Source organism: Callospermophilus lateralis, unplaced genomic scaffold (assembly GCF_048772815.1).
Source record: "Callospermophilus lateralis isolate mCalLat2 unplaced genomic scaffold, mCalLat2.hap1 Scaffold_63, whole genome shotgun sequence".
Taxonomy (NCBI): domain Eukaryota; kingdom Metazoa; phylum Chordata; class Mammalia; order Rodentia; family Sciuridae; genus Callospermophilus; species Callospermophilus lateralis.
In genome coordinates this window covers 2,351,586-2,371,675 of record NW_027514713.1, presented here as the reverse complement: position 1 = coordinate 2,371,675, position 20,090 = coordinate 2,351,586, and the positions used below count along the sequence as shown (strand labels likewise).

The 20,090-nt window shown below is 40.7% G+C and overlaps 1 protein-coding gene across 1 annotated transcript in view; it reads left to right on the top strand.

Annotated features, from left to right (window-relative positions):
• Positions 1 to 1,169: 1,169 nt before the first annotated feature.
• LOC143389516 (mucosa-associated lymphoid tissue lymphoma translocation protein 1-like) overlaps positions 1,170 to 20,090 on the top strand; it is a 40,402-nt gene continuing 21,481 nt past the window's right edge. The window contains 1 exon segment of the mRNA XM_076842525.2: positions 1,170 to 1,977. Within this exon segment, the coding sequence (XP_076698640.2) occupies positions 1,170 to 1,977 (808 nt within the window).

Sequence of the window (20,090 nt, the reverse complement as noted above, 5' to 3'; positions counted from 1 at the left end):
GAAAGAAATACTGCTCTTTCAAATTCCTACAGCTCAAAACTGACTTAAAGGGGGACAAGGAGAAACTAAATAAAATATTTCTTCTATTTATCCAAGTAATGATTGGCATTTTCAATTTAGGGTGAGATTGTGGAAAGCCGTAAGGGGAAATGCTGAACTTCCCAGGATTTCAGCACTTGGGGCAGCTGACCACAATCCCCTTTTCCAGAGATACCACAGATCTCTCTGAGCATGCAGTAAAAGCTATTTTCTTGTGCACTATGACGTGTAAAACATTGGCGTGCGTGTCCACACTTACCTGTGTGTTCTCTTCATCCTAGCTGTACCAAAGGCAATGCTGTCATTTACCAAATCTCAGCTAAAAGCTCTGCGGGGATGATCTGCTGCTCTGCTACCATTGAGGTCGAGTGTCCATCAGAGAACCCACAACCCCCTTCTGACCTGGGAGATGACAGGGACACAGGGTGGAAATGTGACATACAAGAGACAAATGAGGAGAAAAGCACAAACCAAACTGATGAGAGCAAACACCCTTGTAAGGAAGAAGGAAACATCTCTGCAGGGGCTCCCACACCAGTCGATTTTTCCTCCTTCAAATTCAACCACTTATGCTCACCCCAGTTATTGGTCAATAATGATATTAGTGCATCCAGCTATGAAAATGCTCCGGATATTAAAGGAACAAGTCAAACTGCAGAGGCTTATGATCCAAAGAGCACAGGAGAAATTTTCCTCAATTCAAATAATACTCCTCAAAAACAAGATGTATGTTGCCACAGAACAGAGTGTTCCTTGGTCTCCCAGCCAACACATGGAGGTCTAAACAGTGATGGCCCTAATGATGAGATCTTAACCTCTACTCAAAAACACCCCAAAGCACAGAAATTCATCAGCTTTAGCCTTCCACTCTCAGAGGCGACTGCATACATTTACCCAGGGGACAGCACCCCTGTCAACAAGCAACCCAGTCCCCAGGTTTCCAGCGAAGACTCTGACAGTGACTATGAACTTTGCCCAGAGATAACCCTAACCTGCACAGAGGAGTTTTCAGATGATAACCTGGAGTATCTGGAATGTTCCGATGTTATGTCAGATTACACTAATGCAGTTTGGCAAAGGAGCCTGCAGGGGACTGAGCAGTTTTTTTATTAGAAAGCGATGACGAAGAGATGGAATTCAGTGAGTGTGGCCTGGGTGGGCGTGAGCATTTCAGCAGTGAAATGGGTTGTGGGCCTCGGGTGTCGGGTAACACAGGGCCTATGGATGCCACCACTGGCTTCTGTGGTTATCACTCACAACTCCAAGAAGTGGAGATCAAGAGCAGCGGAGCCTCCAGGCACAGTCCCTCATCCCTGCAAACAGGGAGAACTCTTGCTTTGGGACCTCACCAGGATAGGACAGCTTTAGTGAGTGAACAGGGGAGATGTCCACTCCCCACACTGCCTGAGGCTGCTGAAAATGATTATCCAGGAATTCAAGGAGAAACCAGAGATAGCCACCAAGCAGGAGAGGAATCTGCCAGTGACAATCTGCTAACCATGGATGAAGCGGTGACAGAGACAGAGGTGAAGCCCTTGTCTTGGGAAAAGTCAGGGATGAAACAGGGTTTGGAGATTGCGGTGGAAGAAAGAGGAGAGGAGAGGGACTTAGGCAGCAGGAAGGGTATCCGGACACCTGCTAGGGTGCAGCGACCGGGGGCGAAGGGTAAAGCCAAGAAGCTGAGCCCCAAAGAAAGTGCAGCAGGAGGCACCCTCGCTTTCCCTCCCAAGGAACCCACCAGGCACCCACCAGTGTGGAGCCATCACAGAGAGACTCCCCGGGCCAAAGTAGCAGCTCCTGGTGGGGATTCCCACCTCCACACAGGAGAATGTGCAATTTCACCAGAGGCAGCGCAAGACGCGAGAGCCCTTCCACCTTCAGCAGACTCTCTCCCCGAGGAAGGTTCTACAAACTTGGAAGTAGAAGGGGATGCCTCAGGTAAGACTCCTCTTTTTAAAAACTACAAGGTGTGTGTGTGTGTGTGTGTGTGTGTGTGTGTGTGTGTGTGTGTGCGTGCGCGCGCTTTCTTTCACTTTACAGTCACGATTGCTGTACCATAATGTAAATCAAAAGAAGTCTCCCAGGACCATCAGGGTACTTGTGAATGACAGCTGCTGCTGCTAGGAAGGAAATCTGGTTTTGAAAAAGGCCCAGATAAACTCTGAGCCATCCTAATTACAGCAAAAGACTGATAGAAGTGAGAGGCACTAATGGGATTCTGGACAGCTGGAAAAAAGAAATCTGATATTTTGTCTACTGCATGTGTTTTACTAGGCAATGTTCACTATTCAGAAAGTTTCTCAAGCAATGATTTGGGGCATGGGCTTAATAGGGGGAAAACCACTTCTTTGGGGGGATCTACTTTGAAATTGGTAGGTTTTGATTTTAATCAGAATTCATAGTACAAATGTAAGGATTTCAGTGTGTCTGATAGACTTGCAGGGTTTATTTGGTGATGCTGGAGAAAGGAGACAAAGTTGATTTTGCCTTCCTGGTGGGATGGTTTTGATCGGATGTTTGTATTATTCTAATTTTATTAGTACACAAGGGATAAAAGATGCCAAGAAAACATACTGCCAGGAAGAAAATTCATTCTCTCCCTAATTTTGATTTAGGATGATTTTAATCCTGATTTTTAAAGAGACAAAATTACATTCATAAGAATAATTAACATACAAATAATGCTGTGTTGGATAGCCAATCATATTTTACATATTAAAGACTTCCAAGTGGACTTTGGACTGGTGCTGCACTGTGGTCAAAATTTGACTTTTGTAAATAAATACCTTTAAAAAGTCATTTATCAATTATTTTGGCTATTCTTCATGTTTCCTCTCCCCCTAGACTTGTAGTAGGAATCTGGTCTTATATTTGTAGAAGACAAAATATTACCTAATGGAAATTACTGAACTCTCTGTGAAACAACAAGAATTTATACACAGCTTTCTAAAGATTCTGTATTAAAACAGCCAGTCTACAAATCTCCAGTTCCAAGGTAGTTTTGACTGAGCCAATCGTTCTGTCTGCTGGTCAAATTAGCCAGATAAAAGCCATGTTTCTTTTTTTTTTTCTTTTCATGCAAGCCAGCTTGATCTTATTTAGTTCTTTAAGCATGCCACTTAGCAGCACACACCAGTGACCCCAGATTCATGCCCCAGATAAGTCTACGGAGGTGACTGGTCAAATACTAATACAAAATAAAGCAGCAGCGTTAACTTTTCAATGTCACACAGCATTTCCATTTCTGTTCATAAATTTTCTTCCTTGCTCAGCTAAGTTGCCTTTTTGCGATTGCTTGTCCATTTACAGTGTGCTTCATTGGACAAATCAGTTTTATTACTATAGGTTGGGGCAAAGATAAAGTGGCTCAAAAGGGATAAACAGAAGAGAAAGGGCTATTGACAAAGGCAGTTTTAGACTCATCGCTAATGGAGGCAATATCTCCCTCCTCCAACTGTGGAAGATTTTAAGGAGCATCAGGAAAGAACCTCTGTTATTATTCTCAGGTTGTGACTTAAACTGAATTCTGGGTTGAAGAGCACCTTTGACTAGCAGGTTTCTTTACTGGCAATACAGCTAACTAAAATAGGCCATGTATCTATGGAAGTTCTTATGGAACTCTTGCTCACACACACACACACATTTATGACTTCACATCCACCCTACCTTGACCTGTGCTTTGTGGTATGACTAAAGGCAATTATCTCCAAACTGAGAACATTGCTAGTCAGAAAGCCAACCAAAGAGTTTTGCATTTTTCTGCAGGCAATGAGATTGACTCTCACCTTGTAGTGGTCAGTAGCAGGCTGACCTCTCACTCAAGGGACAGCCAGAAACTTGAATGGGAGCTGGACATTCAAGAGCAGGCCTGCACAGCCTTAAGCTAAAAAGGGATCTTTGTGCCTGTGGCATTATTTTCCCTGGACCGAAGCGGGAAAATTTTGCCAGAGGACTGGCATATTTGAAAATGCAGATTCCTTTACCCATGCAAAAATGTTGAGTATTTAATTATAGGAGATGTTTGTATTTCTTTCACACTACAAAATGTGGCTAAAGTGATAGAACATGGCTAATTATCATTTCAAATGTGACACAGAAATGTGGGGTTCACTGGGAACTAAATGAAACTTTTTAGAATACTGTTCAAGAAAAAATATATATTGGTGAGTCTTCTGTAATTAAATCCAAAAACATTTTATATACTTATTCTCAAGACATTTGAGACTTGTGAGCACCTAAAAACTTTAAATGATTAAAAATCCTGGGTTAGGGATAATATTAATACATCTTCCCACTCTTTAGTCTTGCCTGATTCACTTATCTTGAATTGTCTTTTTGTAGAAAGTGACCAGCAACTTAGGTTCTTGTATCTTCATCTGCATATTGCTTTTAGCTTTCTGAGGAAAATTCCATGTCTCTAGTTTTCTGTTTTATGAACAAGGCTATATTGCAGAATTTCTCCTGCCTAAACATTTGTCTCTAGGTATCTCTTTATGTCCCCCTCTCTTTCTTTCTCTGTTTTACAACACAAGGCCATCTTGTTATGATTAGTCTTGAAATAGTACTTACCCAAGCTAGGATTGGAAAGCCCCCAGTTTTTCTACATTTATGGAAGATTCCAAAGTTAATCCTAGTTTGGGAGTGGAAAACAGAGAGGGTACCCCAGGCTAACTTGAATTCTCTTCAAGGGTCACACCGCCAACTTTTCACCTTGGTCTTGAGCTCACTTTCCTGATTCAACTCAGAGGCAAGGCCTGCCAATCTGCCCATCTTAAGTTTCCTTCTCCAGTCACCCTGGGGTAAGATCATTCTCACTCTTAAATCAGAAGTGCTGTGTCTGTCCTTCTTCCCAGCTTCACCTCAGAGAGCTTTGCTTTTCTGTTTGTGGTCATGAAATGGCAAACATACAGTGTGGAAATGCATTCTCAGGTTCTGGTAGTTAAGAATCTCTCTGACCAGGAATCAGCCCTAAGTATAGAAGGTGAACCCCATCTGGGAGGTAATTTGCTCAGTGTAGTTTGCCATCAATAAATCCTAACCCCCTGGAATCATGACTGCCACATAATGGGTTCTCAATCATTGAAGCCATGTAATACAAGGTTAAATGCCTAGTTATTGCAATTCTAATCATCACTGATCTGAACCACCAGACAGCCTTTATTTTCCTGAACACATTCTTTGATGGCCCTCACATACAAATGCTGCTGCCAACCTCTTACTAATAGGATGTACTTCCCTTGGCTCTTGGAAAGGATTGGTTTGTTCTAAACCATGCACACTTTGAATTTCCCTTCTGGTGATTCACTTGACGTTAGTCCTGCTTTATTATCTCACAAATTGCTAATTGGACCCAGAAAGGTCTTATCACATTCATCCAGCTCGTAAAACCTTCTACCATTTTCATTTTGTCTATTTCTGGGAAGCAAAGCGAGCATACAAGCTGCTCACATTCTGAGCATTGAAGAATTTAAACAGAAATCCATGTAGTACATTTTCTGGTCTGGAATACCTGCCACCTATTTTTAGCTCAGCCCTCCTGGTGCATCAAGGCCCAAGCCCTTAAAGTTGCTTTCCTTATCCCTAACTGTGATTTCTTCCTTCAGAGAAACTCAAGGCATTCTTGTTTTCATTCTTCCACCTCTTCTTTATAGTTTTGCTTCCTGGGGTTTTGGAAATAAGCAATTCATAAATTTTAAATTTTGCGCCATTGTGAGCAATGTCACGAAATATTGTACCATTCAGTTTTGTTGTACGTGACTCATGAATCATCCCTTTATCCAGAGTATCCACATTGTATGTGCTACCCACCCAATAGTCACTTGTAGGTATCTTGGTTGTCAGATTGACTGTCACAGTATTGCAATGCTTATGTTCAAGTAACCATTATTTTACTTGAAGTACAATGGTGATACTGGAAATTGAGAAAGGCCAAAGAAAAGCTGTAAATTCTTCCATTAACTGAAAATGTGAAAGTTCTCAATAATGAAAGAAAAAAAACCCCACATGCTGAGGTTGCTTAAATCTATGGTAAGAATGAATATTCATCTGTTAAATTGTGAAGGAGAAAGAAATTCTGTACTAGTTTTGTTATTGCACATCACGTTGCAAAAGTTATAGCTACAGTGTATTATAAATATTTAGTTATGATAGAAAAGGCACTAAATGATAAGGTTTTGTACTGTCTATGGCTTTAGGCATCCACTAAAAGTCCTGGAATGTGTCCCCCATGGATAAGGTGGGAGCACTGTATAGGATAGTGGCTTGAGACCTGAGTTTGTTTATTACTTACCTTCTTAACACCTATCCTTTTTCCTCATTTTAAAGATTTCTGGAGGGCTGGCTGCAAATGGTTTTAAACCTGTTTTTTTTTGAGAGAGAGGAGAGAGAGAGAGAGAGAGAGAGAGAGAGAGAGAGAGAGAGAGAATTTTTAATATTTATATTTTTAGTTATCAGCGGATACAACATCTTTTCTTTGTTTGTATGTGGTGCTGAGGATCGAACCCGGGCCACACGCATGCCAGGCGAGCGTGTTACCACTTGAGCCACATCCCCAGCCCCTTAAACCTGTTTTTAATTGAAAATTTTATTGAGATAACTGTACATTCATGTGCAGTTGTAAGAAATAATTCTGAGATGGCCCAGTTTCCTCCAAGTTTGCTCAGTTTCCTCCAATGATAAAAATTTCCAAAACTATAGTATAATATCATAACCTGGAAATGGATATGGATACAACCTACTGATCTTATTCAGATTTCTCCAGTTTTACTTGTATTTGTGTGTGTGTGTGTGTGTGTGTGTGTGTGTGTGTATTAAAATCTATAGATATAGGGGCTAAGGGTATAGCTCAGAGGACATGTGTGTGCTTAGCATGTACAAGCCTTAGGTTCAATCCTCAGCACGCACACACAAAATTGGTAGTATTTATCACATGTAGGTTCCCATGTCTCCCACCATAGGTGAGATAAAGCCCCAACACCATAAAGATTTCTTGTATTACCCTTAATAATCACATACACTTCCCTCCTGCCCACCCTCTTCCCTGGCAGCCACTAATCTGTCCTTCAATTCTAAAACTTTATTATTTCAAAAATATTATGCAAATAGAATCAGAAAGTATATAAGTTTGGAGAAGCTTTTTTCCCCCCACTCAGCACAATTCCCAGAGATTCGTTTGTGTGTGTGTGTGTGTGTGTGTGTGTGTGTGTGTGTGTGACAAGTTCATTCCTTTTATTGCTGATGTGTGTCCTATGGCTTGTCTAATTATTCACCACCTGAAGAATATTTGGGCTGATTCCAGTGTTCACTGTTATGAATAAAACATGTGTGTACAGATTTTGTATGAACATAGGTCTTCATTTCTCTGAGACCATTACCCAAGACTGCACCCTCTGTGTTAGATGGTGGCAGCATGTTTACTTTTTAGAGGAATTGCTCACTCTTTTACAAGGGTAACTGTAGCCCTTTACACTCAAAGCAGCAAGGGTCAATGGTCCAATCTCTTGCCGTACTTGCTGAGCACTTGGTATTATCATTATTTTTTTCCTGTAGCCATTCTGATATGTGTGTTATAATATCTTAATGTGGTTTAATTTGCATTTCCCCAATTGCTAGTGATGTTCAACATTTTTTTATGTGCTTCTTTGTTAACTACACCTATTCTTTTTTGGTTGCATTCATTTTGTAATTGGACTATTTGTTCTTCGTGGTTGAGTTTTGAGAGTTCTCTATATATTCTAGATACTAGTCCTTTTGTTGGTTTACAAATATTTCCTCCTAGTCTGAGACTTGTCTTTTTATCCTCTTTCTGTGAGCTTTCACAGAGCTCAGGATTGGACCTTTTGATAAGGTCCAATTTATCAGTTTTCTGGCTTGTGCTTTAGTGTTTCTTGGCTGGCCCTTGATCCTAATAATATTCTGTTTTTCTTATAAGTTTCTAAGCTTTATGTTCTAACAATGAGTTCTATAATTCATTTCGAGCTGGGTTTTGTAGAAGGCATGAGGTTTAGATTGAGGTTCTCCTTAGGCCTATAGATATTCAAACTTCCAATACAATTTATTGGTAAAACTTTCACCTTTTTTTTTTTAAAGAACACTTAGCACATCTCCACTCACCTAGTAAGTGCTCAATAAATATGTTAAACTCTCATCCCCTCTTTTGGTTCAGATAAAAGCTATTGACTGCTTTTCTGCCAGAGATTTTTCCCAGTGGCTAGGACAACATCAGCCTCAGAATCAAGCACTGGGATTCTAATTAGGAAAGAGGGGCCCAGATGGACCTATCAGACCAAATAGATACTCAAGCCAAATTGAACTAGGGGTCAAAGAAACCAAGGAAATTTTTATTTTTAAAGAACCATGGGTGTGATTAGGAATTAAGGGACAAATCTAGGTGAGCTGTTGTTCCTAGATTGCTCACATTCTGAGCATTGAAGAATTTAAACAGAAATCCAGAGGTAAAAGAAACAGAGATTCTTTGAAGTCCAAGTCTAGCAGTTCTTAAGGATACGTTCATGCCTTGAGGGTAAACATGGCTGCTAAGGTAGCCAACTTCCACCCTCCACTAGTTCCACTAGTGACTAATTTGCAGCTGTTAGGAAACAACAGAGGATTTACCTCTTTGGGGCTAAACAGATTTGATCTGATGGGGGTACACTTTCTGTTAATCTAATTTCAACCTAGATGCTCTGTAGGCAAGAAAGAATAACGACACAGCAATTTAAAAACTGTGTGGCCATCCAGCAACAGGCAGGGGGCATAGCAGGTCTCTAGCGAATATATTTTGGGGGTGTAGGAAAATAAAAGCAGATAATTAAAACCTTCTTGCAATGCAGTTTTCATATCTGGGACAGAATAACTTGAGATTACAAATTTGTTTACATAACAAAACATGTGGTAACCTCCTCCAAACAGCTACTATTAATCCAATGAATGTTCCAGAGAGGCCCGGAAGCCAGACCTCACTGATGATGGGAAGGGCAGAGGTCACACTGGCTCATCTCTCAGCACACGGCAGTGGAGCCTCTTGTCAGCACCACTCCAGAGCTGACAGAGGGAGTAACACAAACATTTGTTTTGTTTTTAATCACAAAGCCTGCTGCACCACTTCTGCCAAATACCAGTAACCATCCTGGGTGGACAAGATGCTTTAGTGTCCAGGCTGTCTGCAGCCACTTTACTCAGTCCATGTAAGTAATCAAAAATGAAAGTCGTTATTAAATATTTGTAGATCTGCAACTCACTATGTGTCTGGATTATTTGGTTAGAAATGCAGACTCTAGAATCTCGGTCCAGTTCTACTGAATCTGCATCTTAACCAAATTCCTAGGAGATTTCTATGTACACTGAAGTTTCGGAAAGCATGGTCTACTGAGTATAAAATCTTTCTCAGATTGGAAAAGTGCAATACAGTAGTCTTATCCTTCACTGTACATGGGATCACCTGGGAGCTGCCTGAAAATGCCACTCCCTCACCCCCTGCCACCACAATGCAGGGATTCCGATGTGATTAGGTCTGCACTGTGGCTTGCACATCAAGAATGTTAAAAGCTTCTAGGTGACTCTTTATCCCTTTAAGGTGGAGGACCTTTTTGAACCGAGCTTGGTAACTTCTAAACACACAAATGCCCAAGCCCTGTCCGGGAGGTCCTGATTCTGATACAGAAGTTCTAGGGTAGGGCTAAGGCATGCACTTTTGGAAATCTCTGCATAACTCCATGTAAATTGACGCACAACGTGGACAGAGTTCAGGAGCCTAGGAGTGGAATGCAAAGGGTTTTCATGGGGGCTCTGGGTTCTACCCCTGCTGAGTAGGACTTCAGAGATGTAAAGGCCATGCATATTTTGAAAAGCTTTCTCAGGGATTCTGGAGCCCTTCCCCTGACTTCCCACAATTTTAGCCAAGGAACAAAGCATCCAATCAGTCAACACTAAACTTTTCTAACAGTGGCAAATGGTATTCTTTCCATTTAAGATGTTTCTGCCCTGTATATATTCCTGAAAGATCTCACATTCTACAAAATCTCACACTTTACATACTAGGGCTTCTGGGGAAAATCCAAGTCTCTGCAGGTCATTTAGGAAACAGACCATTTTAAAACCATTTAAAACAAAACGTACTGAGGAGCTCATGTGGGCTGCCCAGGGAGATAGCTCAGAGGGGCTAGTGGCTGCCAAGGCATATATTAAAAATATACAACAGAGAAAAAATGCTGCCCACCCATTAGTCAGAACAAGCTGGAGGTTCTGAGACCTTGAAAGCAGAAGTGTTTCTCTGGGCTGTCCTCACTGCTGCTGTTGAGGTGGGCCTGGGAGGCAGTGCAGCCTGCCCTTTGACACCCAGGCCAAGAGTGAGCTGCTTAGGCAAAGCATCCCTGGGGCAGCTCTATTGTAAATTTTGCTAAAGTTTACATCTTGAAAGGGGCCTTGCTGCAGAGACAAAAGCTAAGTTGAAAGCTTTGTCCTTTCCTTCTCAGGATTCTAGAATGCATTCCAGTTATTTAGTCTCTCTGCTCAGGAGATGCTGCACACAGACCAGGGCAGCAACATGACCGCAGTAGCACATTACAGGGACCCTGTGGCAGCAAGGGGGACTGCTTTGAGGAACCACGGTTGCCTTCTGCTCAGGTGGCCCAGGTTTTCTTTGAGTCCTCAGGGCATTTTCTCAAAGTTAAGGCCTAGATTATTGGCATGGAATCACCTAAGGAGACGAAGACCTCTAAATTCACCCCAGATTTTCTGAACTGGCATTTTTCATAAGCTATCTGGGTAACAAAGCTTGGAAACCATAGGTTTAATCATGCGGACATGGAATGACTACCATAATTGGAGGCATTTATCTACAGAATCACAGGAGTATAGAATCAAGGAAGGTTAGGGCCTGACCAGCATAACTTCTTATCCTAAGAGGAAAAAACAAAAACAGGAAACAAACAAACAAACAGAAACCCCTCATGATTTGTATTCTTTGCTTTCTACTTGGCCCACTATAAACTCAGCTTGTTCTTCACCTGTCCACACGACTGAAATAAACACAGGCCCTGATTTATTGTAACTAATCCAAAACAGGTGTGCCATTTGCAGCTGAGTTTTATTTTGAGGAGTAGTGTAGTGACAGGAATTTGGGTGACAGCAGGGGAAGCTGGTGGAAGGAGGGTCACTTGGCTGCAAGGGTGGGTTTTTGTGCCTGTAGCAAATCTCTTACCATGGTCTTTGGTTGAAGCAGGGTGCCAGAGACATGCTTTTGGGGTCACTTTTTTTTTCCATGAGTGATGATGATCTTGCATCTTTGAAATAAGTTGGAAATATATTAAACTAACCAACTAAATGATAAAGCTGGGGTAATCCAAACAGTGTGGTGGGACCCCCCAGTATATGAATAAATAAACTGAGAGTACAGAATCAACTCCAATATTGGAATTTGGTTTATGACAAAGGTAAACTTTCAATTTTTAGGGAAAAAATAACATCTCCAATGCTGCCACAATTAGCTATCATGAAGAGAAAATACCAGTATATCCCAGTAGACCCCAAATAACTTTAGATGAATTTCTGGGTTAAACATAAAAAACAAAATTATAAACTCCTGGCCAAACTACTAATATTTTTATGATCTTTAACTCTGGAGAGAATGCCTTCTTGGAAATTTTTAAAAATGAAGAAGAAGGGCTGGGGATGTGGCTCAAGGGGTAGCACGCTTGCCTGGCATGCGCAGGGCACTGGGTTCGATGCTCAGCACCATATAAAAATAAAAATGTTGTGTCCACTGAAAACTAAAAAATAAATATTAAAAAATTCTCTCTCTCTCTCTTTAAAAAAAAGAAGAAAAAATTGCATGATTTTGATATCTAATTAAATTTTTTAATGTAAAAAGGAATATCAAATCAAGAGAAAGTCACATAATGGGAGTAATATGTGACAGTAACAAATGTAACAAAAATTAATTTCCAAAGTATTTTGTAAGCAGATAAGAAAATACCCTGGAAAAAAATATTTAAAGGTAAATAAATATGAAGTTCACAGAAGAAACAAATGGTCAATAAACACAGAAGATACTCAAGTTCATGAGTAATTAGGAAAATGCAAATTTAAAAAATATAATAGAAAAAAATATTAAGAAATATAACAGAAAAAAGAAGGGTGATAATATCAAGCTGAGCTTTTGGGGAAATGAGGATGATGCCAGCAGGAGTGTAATTTAGCAATATCTTTTAAAAATAAGACCAGTATCACCCATGACAAAATAGTTTAATTTCTCAATATCTATTTCATTTTTTGTACTAGGTATTGAACCCAAGGGTGCTTAACCACTGAGCATATCCCCAGCCCCAGAGTTTCATTAAGTTGCTTAGGGCCTCGCTAAATTGCTGAGATTGGCTTTGAAGCTCCTGCCTCAACCTCTTGAGCCACTGAGATTACAGATGTGTGCCACTGTGCCCTGCTGTTCTCAGCATCTATTTTTAAGAGATATTTCTTTCCTCAAAGGAAGATTGTTTTAGTCAGCTTTTTCACTGCTGTGACTGAAAGATCTGACCAGAACAATTGTAGAGGAGAAGAGTTTATTTGAGGGCTCACAGTTTCAGAGGTCTTAGTTCATAGAAGACCAGCTGCATTTTTTCAGGCTCAAGGCAAGGCTGAACATCATGGCGGGAGAGTGTGGCAGAGGGAAGCAGCTCACAACATGAACAGGAAGCAGGAAGGGAGACTCCCATGGCCAGATATAAAATATGTACCCCATAGCCACATCCCCAAAGAACCACTTCCTCCAGTCACACCTCACCTGCCTTCAGTTACCACTCAGTTAATCCCATCAGGGAAAAATTAATGGTTTAGGTTAAGGCTATAGCCCAATCATTTCTCCTCCAAACCATCTTGCATTGTGTCACACGTGAGCTTTTGGGGGACACTTTATACCCAAACCATAACAAAGAGGTCAAACACAAAGATCTCCAAGGCCTGTGAATCCTGAATTTTGTATCAGCTCTCAAAGTGAATATCAATATTAAATGGAATAAAATATGGCTCTCAAGACAAGGAAAGACTTTCTAAGCATAAAAGGGGGAAATGGACAAATTTGATGATGTAAGAATTTGCATAACCCCCACCAGAAGCAGAATTGAAAAACTGAAAACTAGGAAAGTGTTTGTGGTGTACAGGCAAAGAAAATGATGTAAGAAAAGGTGGTTCCCTTAACCAAAAGTGTGCAAAGGGATCAAAAGGCAATTCACAAAAGGATGTATAGATACACTTATCAATTCCTATCATCCTCCTTTCATCCTTTCCTCTGCTTCTCAATTCTCTGAGATTATTTTGAAAGTATCAATACAACTGAAAAGACTGTGAGGAAACAGGTTTTCTCCTACACTGCTGATGGAAGTGTAAATTGCTACAACCTTTCTGGATGGCAGATTGACACTGTTAACTAATATCTTCATAATGTAAATTTCAGCTCAGTTATTAACCTAGTGAGATTATCAGAGGTATAAACAGATTCATCCGAATAATGATATTCTTTTGGAGGGTGGTCCTGGGGATTGAACTCAGGAGCACTTGACCACTAAGCCACATCTCCAATCCTATTTTGTATTTTACTTAGATACTGAGTCTCACTGAAGCAAATCACATGTATATAAATTGTCTCTTCCTTTAAGAAAGTTCCATGGTTTTATGGCAGAAAAATTAAGATATTTGCCTGTGGTCACACCATTTTGTCATTGGCAGACCCTGGGTCAAATTCCTGTTCGTATTTATCAATTTAACGCCTTTACAACTAATTGTGATTCTAGAATAAGTCAATCAGTCTTGAGGTCATTTCTTTTGTTCTTATTTAGAACAACTGGCAATATATTTATAATATTAAGCAAAAATATTTTTTACTTTCCTCTAGTAGCTACTTTGCAATCTTCACTCCATTTTACTGAAAAAGATAGTTTATATATTACAACACTATAGCTTTTCTAAATCCTTTAAGGGACTACCCAAAAGCTAGCAAGGGGATGTTTTTCTTTGCCATCTGAGAGGATGGCATGAACATGAACACAGAGTGTAAAGTTAGATGATGGTTAGAGGCTCCCTGAGATCCCAAGGACTCTGAATTTGTGTTAATATTACACAGAACAAAACCAATCAATATGGGTAAAATCTCCTTTATTATCATTTTTCTATATTCATATTCCATGATACTATAGTGTATGAGGTACTCAATCCCCACAGGTGGAAAGCAACTCAATTATGGCAAGTAAGGTGGAATGTTTGTGTCCCCTAAAAACTCATGTTGAAGCCCTAACATTCAAGGTGATGGTAGTAGGAGGAAATACATTTGGGAGGTGATTATGAATAGATGAGATTATGAGCACAGGGTCCCTGTAATGCAATTAGTGCCCTTATAAGAAGAGGCACTGAGAACTTACTTCCTCTTTCTTGCTTTGCCATTTGAGGACATGGTGAGAAGGTGTATGTCTGATAGCCAGGAAGAGGATCCTCACTAAGAACTGATCAATCAAGCAACTTGATCTTAAATTGCTCAGTCTCCAGAACTATGAGAAATCCATGTCTTTTGCTTAATTAAGCCTCTTTGTCTATGGCATTTTGTGATAGTAGCCTGAACGAAGATTTAAGGTCACACTCAGAATCCTAAGTAATTATATTCAGAATCCCAAGTCATTTGGGATTTGGTACACAAATGTAATAAACTATGAAAAGGTCTCCTTGTAGTCTCAAATATCTTTCCTGTGTGCTTCTATGAACCAGAGGTTAGTGTGTTCACTGCACTTGGATGACATTTTAGTGAGGCATCTTTCTGAAATAGAATTGTTGTTTACCAAAACCAAGCAATAAGACACAAATCGATTCATTCCATTGTATGTATAGTCAGAAATCCCAAAGATGGAACCATTCTGGGAGGGTCATTTTCAGATCACCATTTCAACTTCTATACCTGGTCAGAAGTTTGCACTGATGGTTGGGGAAACAAGAGTTGTTATCATCTACCAAGAAATAATAATTCATTGAGTGTTTGTTCCCAGTGCTATATTAAAGTATGACATTGGCTATTTCCTGAAATTCATAGAACACAATTGTGAGCTGGTAATAGGGCTCTAAGAGGCAAAATAACTTGCCCAGGGCACATCTATTTTAAGTTGCAAAACTGGTATTCAAATTCCATAAGGAATTCAGACCATCACAGAACAAATGAAAGTTGGTAGAGATTATGACACCACTGAATTTTGACTTAGAGTCAGAATCATTCAGGCAAAAAAAATCCCATTGGCTAGCTCCAACATCTGAACTATTTTTGAATTTACCTTATTGTTTCTGAGGCAGATGCTAAGAATTCCCTATCCCATAGCAACTTGGTCCACCTGAGAGTTTCCAGCACCTGACAGCTCCCCAATGCCTGAGAACCTTCTTCATGTCCTGGGAGGTTGCTTGGCCACACTGGACAGTGCATCTGGAGGTCAGGGAAATTCTTAACCTGTGTGTGTGTATTGGGGATGGGCAGTTGATAGATAATATCTCAGAATGTCCTGCTCATGGGATGATTCCCATGCAAGGGCCACACAACATAAAGGGTCCCCATGTGATCAGACCCCTGTTGTCCTCATAAGCAACACATTCATTCATGCAGAAAACTTGCTATTTTCTCTATCTCACATTCCCCCTCTTTCTCCATGCTTCCCAGGATCATCTCCCAAACAAACTAACTGTGTTCAAGTTCTTGTCTTGGGTTGCTTTTTTGGTGGAAACTCAAATCAAGACAACTTCCTAAGGCTTCCCATGAAGGTTGAATCTCCAAGGCTCCAGAACACTGAGGATAATTCCTACATAAGTTTGACCTTAAAGGTTTCTGGCCCAATCCTGAAAGATTTCACTGCACTTTCAAGACTTAATCTCCTGCATGACCACCCTGTCCTGATTCATGCTGTCCTCTGTAGTCCTGATAAGTAGTAATCCTCACTAAGAACTGATTAATCTAGCAACTCTTTATTTAACTGAATTTAGAAGCTTTGCTGTAAGTTACTCTGGATTAGATTGACAGTATACTGGTTTGTCCCCCTGCTAGACTATAAATTCTTTGTGGATCAACTTTTAGCTTTATTGAGCATACCTAGTACCTGACAATGAGAAAAACTCAATAAATGTTGAGTTGAAAATCATGGGATCCAGTGGGTTCACATTGTAAAAGGGATTTAAACTCAGCAGTTGGGACATCAATTTTGTTAACACCATAAACAACAAACCACCAAAATAACTATCTAACTTTATTAATTTATTTTAAACTATATAAAGATATAAATATGGAACAGTAGTTTATTAAAGTCTTAGTGACCATTCTAGGGTGTAGGTCCACAAGAATTAGGATCTGGAAAGTTAGCATATAACTAGCTCAAAACTCAGATTGATTAAAACCCCCAACTCTAGAAAAGCAAAAATGCTAAATTCCTTTTCCTTGTGGAATGTAGGCTGCAAAGTTTCGATAAGAGAGACATCTCAACAGATTTTCCATGCCCACTTAACTGTATCCTAAACAGAATAATGCCCCCCAAAGACATTCTCATCCTGATCTTCAGAACCTGTGAATATGTTACCATACTGAGCAAAAGAAATGGCATTAACTTATTGATCTTGAGATGGGGAAGAGTTTGGATTATGCAGATGGGTCTGTGTAATCACAAGAGTGAGATAGGTGAAAAAGGAAGATAGAAAGATTTGAAGGACTACTCTGTTGACTTTAAAGATGAAGTATGAGACCATGAGCCAAGGAATGCTGTCCCTCTCTAGATGAGCTGGAAAAAGTAAAGGATTCTTTTCCAAAAAGTCTCCAGAAGGGACACAGCCCTGCTCATACCTTTATTTTAGCCCAGGGAGATCAAGTTGGACTTCTGACCTCCAGAATTGTAAGGTAATAAATTCACGCACTTTTAAGCCACTAAGTTAGTGGTAATTGTTATAGCAACCATCAAGAAACTAATACAGACGGAATGGGTGGTTTGAAAACAAAGTAAACCAATGTAGGATATCCTTCTTCAGCATCATTTCTTCAGCTGTCAGACAAAAGAGCCTGTTTGTGACACAGACTTTGCAAATTTCAGTGGTCTTTGGCTTGGAAAATCTGAGGTGGAAGAGAAAACACAAGAAAAATGGGAATCTACCTGAAACAGGCCAGCTTAAATTAAGTTCAACATTTTGGAACCCAGGAAGACTCAGAGAGTAAGGCCAGAATCAAGGTCTCTAGTCAGTCCCTGTTGTCTAGGCCACTATTTAAACTGTTCTGTGTCTATAGAGTTACTGTTGTCTCGAGGACCTCAGGGCCTGAAGATGCCTACTTGTGGGTTCCAGGAGAAAGCCACACCTGGAATCTGACCCTGGGGGAAATGGGAGGAGAAGGAGATGGTGCAAAGGAAGCAGTGATTCGAGAAGGGGACATCTGAGCAGCCGTCCACACGGGTTCCCAACCTCCACACCACCGACCTCCTGGGAGGGAATTCTTGGTTATGGACAGCTGTCCTGTGCATTGTGGGATGCTTGGCACCACTCCCAACCAGTAGAGATCTTTTCCCTCACCCCACCCCAGTGGTGACTATCAAAAATATCTCCAAATATTGCCAAATGTCCCCTGGAGTGGAAAGAAAGTGAAAACCAACCTTTATTGATTAGCTCTGGCTAATTGGGAAAGAAAAATAGCTTTTTCATTAAAAAAAAACTTTGTCCAACAGAAATTAATACAAGTTACATATGCAAGTACATCTACAAATTGTGCAACCATCACCATAATTTCATTCCAGAACATTTTCATCATTTCCCAAAGGAGCCCATAACTGTTAGGAGGTACTCCCTGCTAATTAGAAGTCACCTCCAGCCCTTGGCAAACCCTGATCTACTTTCTCTGTGGATCTGCTTATTCTGGACATTTCCTATAAATGGAAACATACAGAATGTGAATTTTGTGTGTCTTATTTCTTTTATTCTGCATTATGTCACAAAGGGTCATCATGGAGGAACATCTAACAATACTTGATTACTTTTTATGGATGAATAATACTATGATGATGGATAGACCACACATGTTTTTAGCTGTGCATAAGTTGATGGACATTTGGATTGGTTTCACTTTGTGGCTCTTAGGTATGGACTTACATTTTCAGTTTTCTTGGGTAAATACCCAGGAAAAGAAATTCTGGGTAATTCTTGTGTCACGTTTGGAGGAACCATCATGTTGGTTTTCAAAGTAGTTGTACCACTTTGCATTCCCATCAACAGTGTATGAGGCTACATATACAATTTTACATTTTTGGAAGCAATATTTTTGAAAAGTACAAAAATACAGGTGAAGTAAGTTTTACTAATATATTGGATTAACCCAACTTAACCAAAGTATTATTTCAACATGTAAACAATATATGATCATTAATAAGATACTTACATTGTTATGTCTTCAAGTCTGGTGCTTGTTTTACTCTTGTGATATATCTCAGTTTGGCTGCTAACTACTCAGTGGGGACATCTGATCTGTATTTAGAATTCACAGAATTAACAGTTGAAAGGGTAGATTCATATGCCCAGGTTGTTCCAAACTGATTTTAAATTTTTTCTAACAGAATTACACATTTTAAAGTTTACTGTGAATTGATTAAAATTAAATAAAATTTAAAGTTTAGTACCTTTGTAGGCACATTTCAGATGCTTGCTAACCACACCTAACTAGGGGCTCCTAGGTTGGCTAGGCTAGCTCTTAGTCATTTTGGTTTTCATTTTGGGTTTTTTTATTGAAGGGGGAGGGTACTGGATTGAATTCAGGGGCACTCAACCACTGAGTCATATCCCCAGCCCTATTTTGTATTTTTTGTTTATAGACAGGGTCTCACTGAGTTGCTTAGTGCCTTGCTTTTGCTGAGGCTGGCTTTGAACTTGCGATCCTCCTGCCTCAGCCTCCTGGGCCGCTGGGATTACAGGTGTGCGCCATCACACTTGGCCTCATTCTGATTTTTTAAAAGTCTGATGCTTTTCTCTCGTGCAGCTTATTCAGTGATGAGCTGAAATTCTCTCTCTCTTTGAAAGTAGACCTTATTTTTCAGAACATATTTTTGTTCACAGCAAAACTGAACAGGAAGTACAGGAAGTTCCTCTGCACCTTCTGCCCCCACATAGGTACAGGTACCCCCGTTGTCACAATCAATCACCTTATATGACATCACCATCACACAAAGTCTATAGTTTACATCAGGGCTTACTCTTGGTGTTGTGCATGCTACGGGTCCCCACAAATGTGTTATGACTGTATCCACCACTAGAGTCTGTAATTCTGTTCTAAACGGCTCTGTCCTATGTGCTACAGATTCCCAGCCAAGGTCTGCTGGTTTGGAACAAGTGGCAAACAGCAGAAATGATCACCTGGGAGCCCCTCTGTCCTCTCAACCCCTGCAGACCTTATTTCTAATGACCAGCTCTGGCTGAGGCAGCCCCTGCTGCCAGGGCTTAGGTGTCCCAGTTGGCATCCTGGCAGCCCCACTGCTTGTTGGGCAGGCTCCACTGTGTCTCTTGAATCACTTTAAAAACAACATGCCACTCTGCCCCAGGGTCATCTATCAGGTTACCCACGAGCTACAGGACAAAAGAGGACACATTCCAGTCATCTCTGAGGTCACAGGTTATTGGGCTTGGGAAATCAGATACGGAATAGCCATGGATGAATGTGGTGGGGAGGGATGTGCGTGTTCTCATGGGTTTTCATCACAAGTCCAAGGGCTCATGCCTGCAGGTGAAGAAAGAGCAGAGATCTACAGCCCCGGCCCCTCAGGCTTTGGGGGATCAGATGCCTGTCCTCCTGGGAGCTTGCCACAGTGAAGATTTTGACTCAATAGGACTTGGTGGTGGGAAGCCTGAGATCCTGAGTTTCTAACAAACTCCAGGGATTTCCAGAGACTACACTTTGGGTAACAAGGGCTTAGGGCTTCCCCCAGTGTTCAGTGTGCCCCCTCCTCCCCGACCTTCCTCTGCCAGACTCCGTTGCCCAGTGGCTGATCAGAGCTGACACATTCTGAGTGGAAATGTGTGCC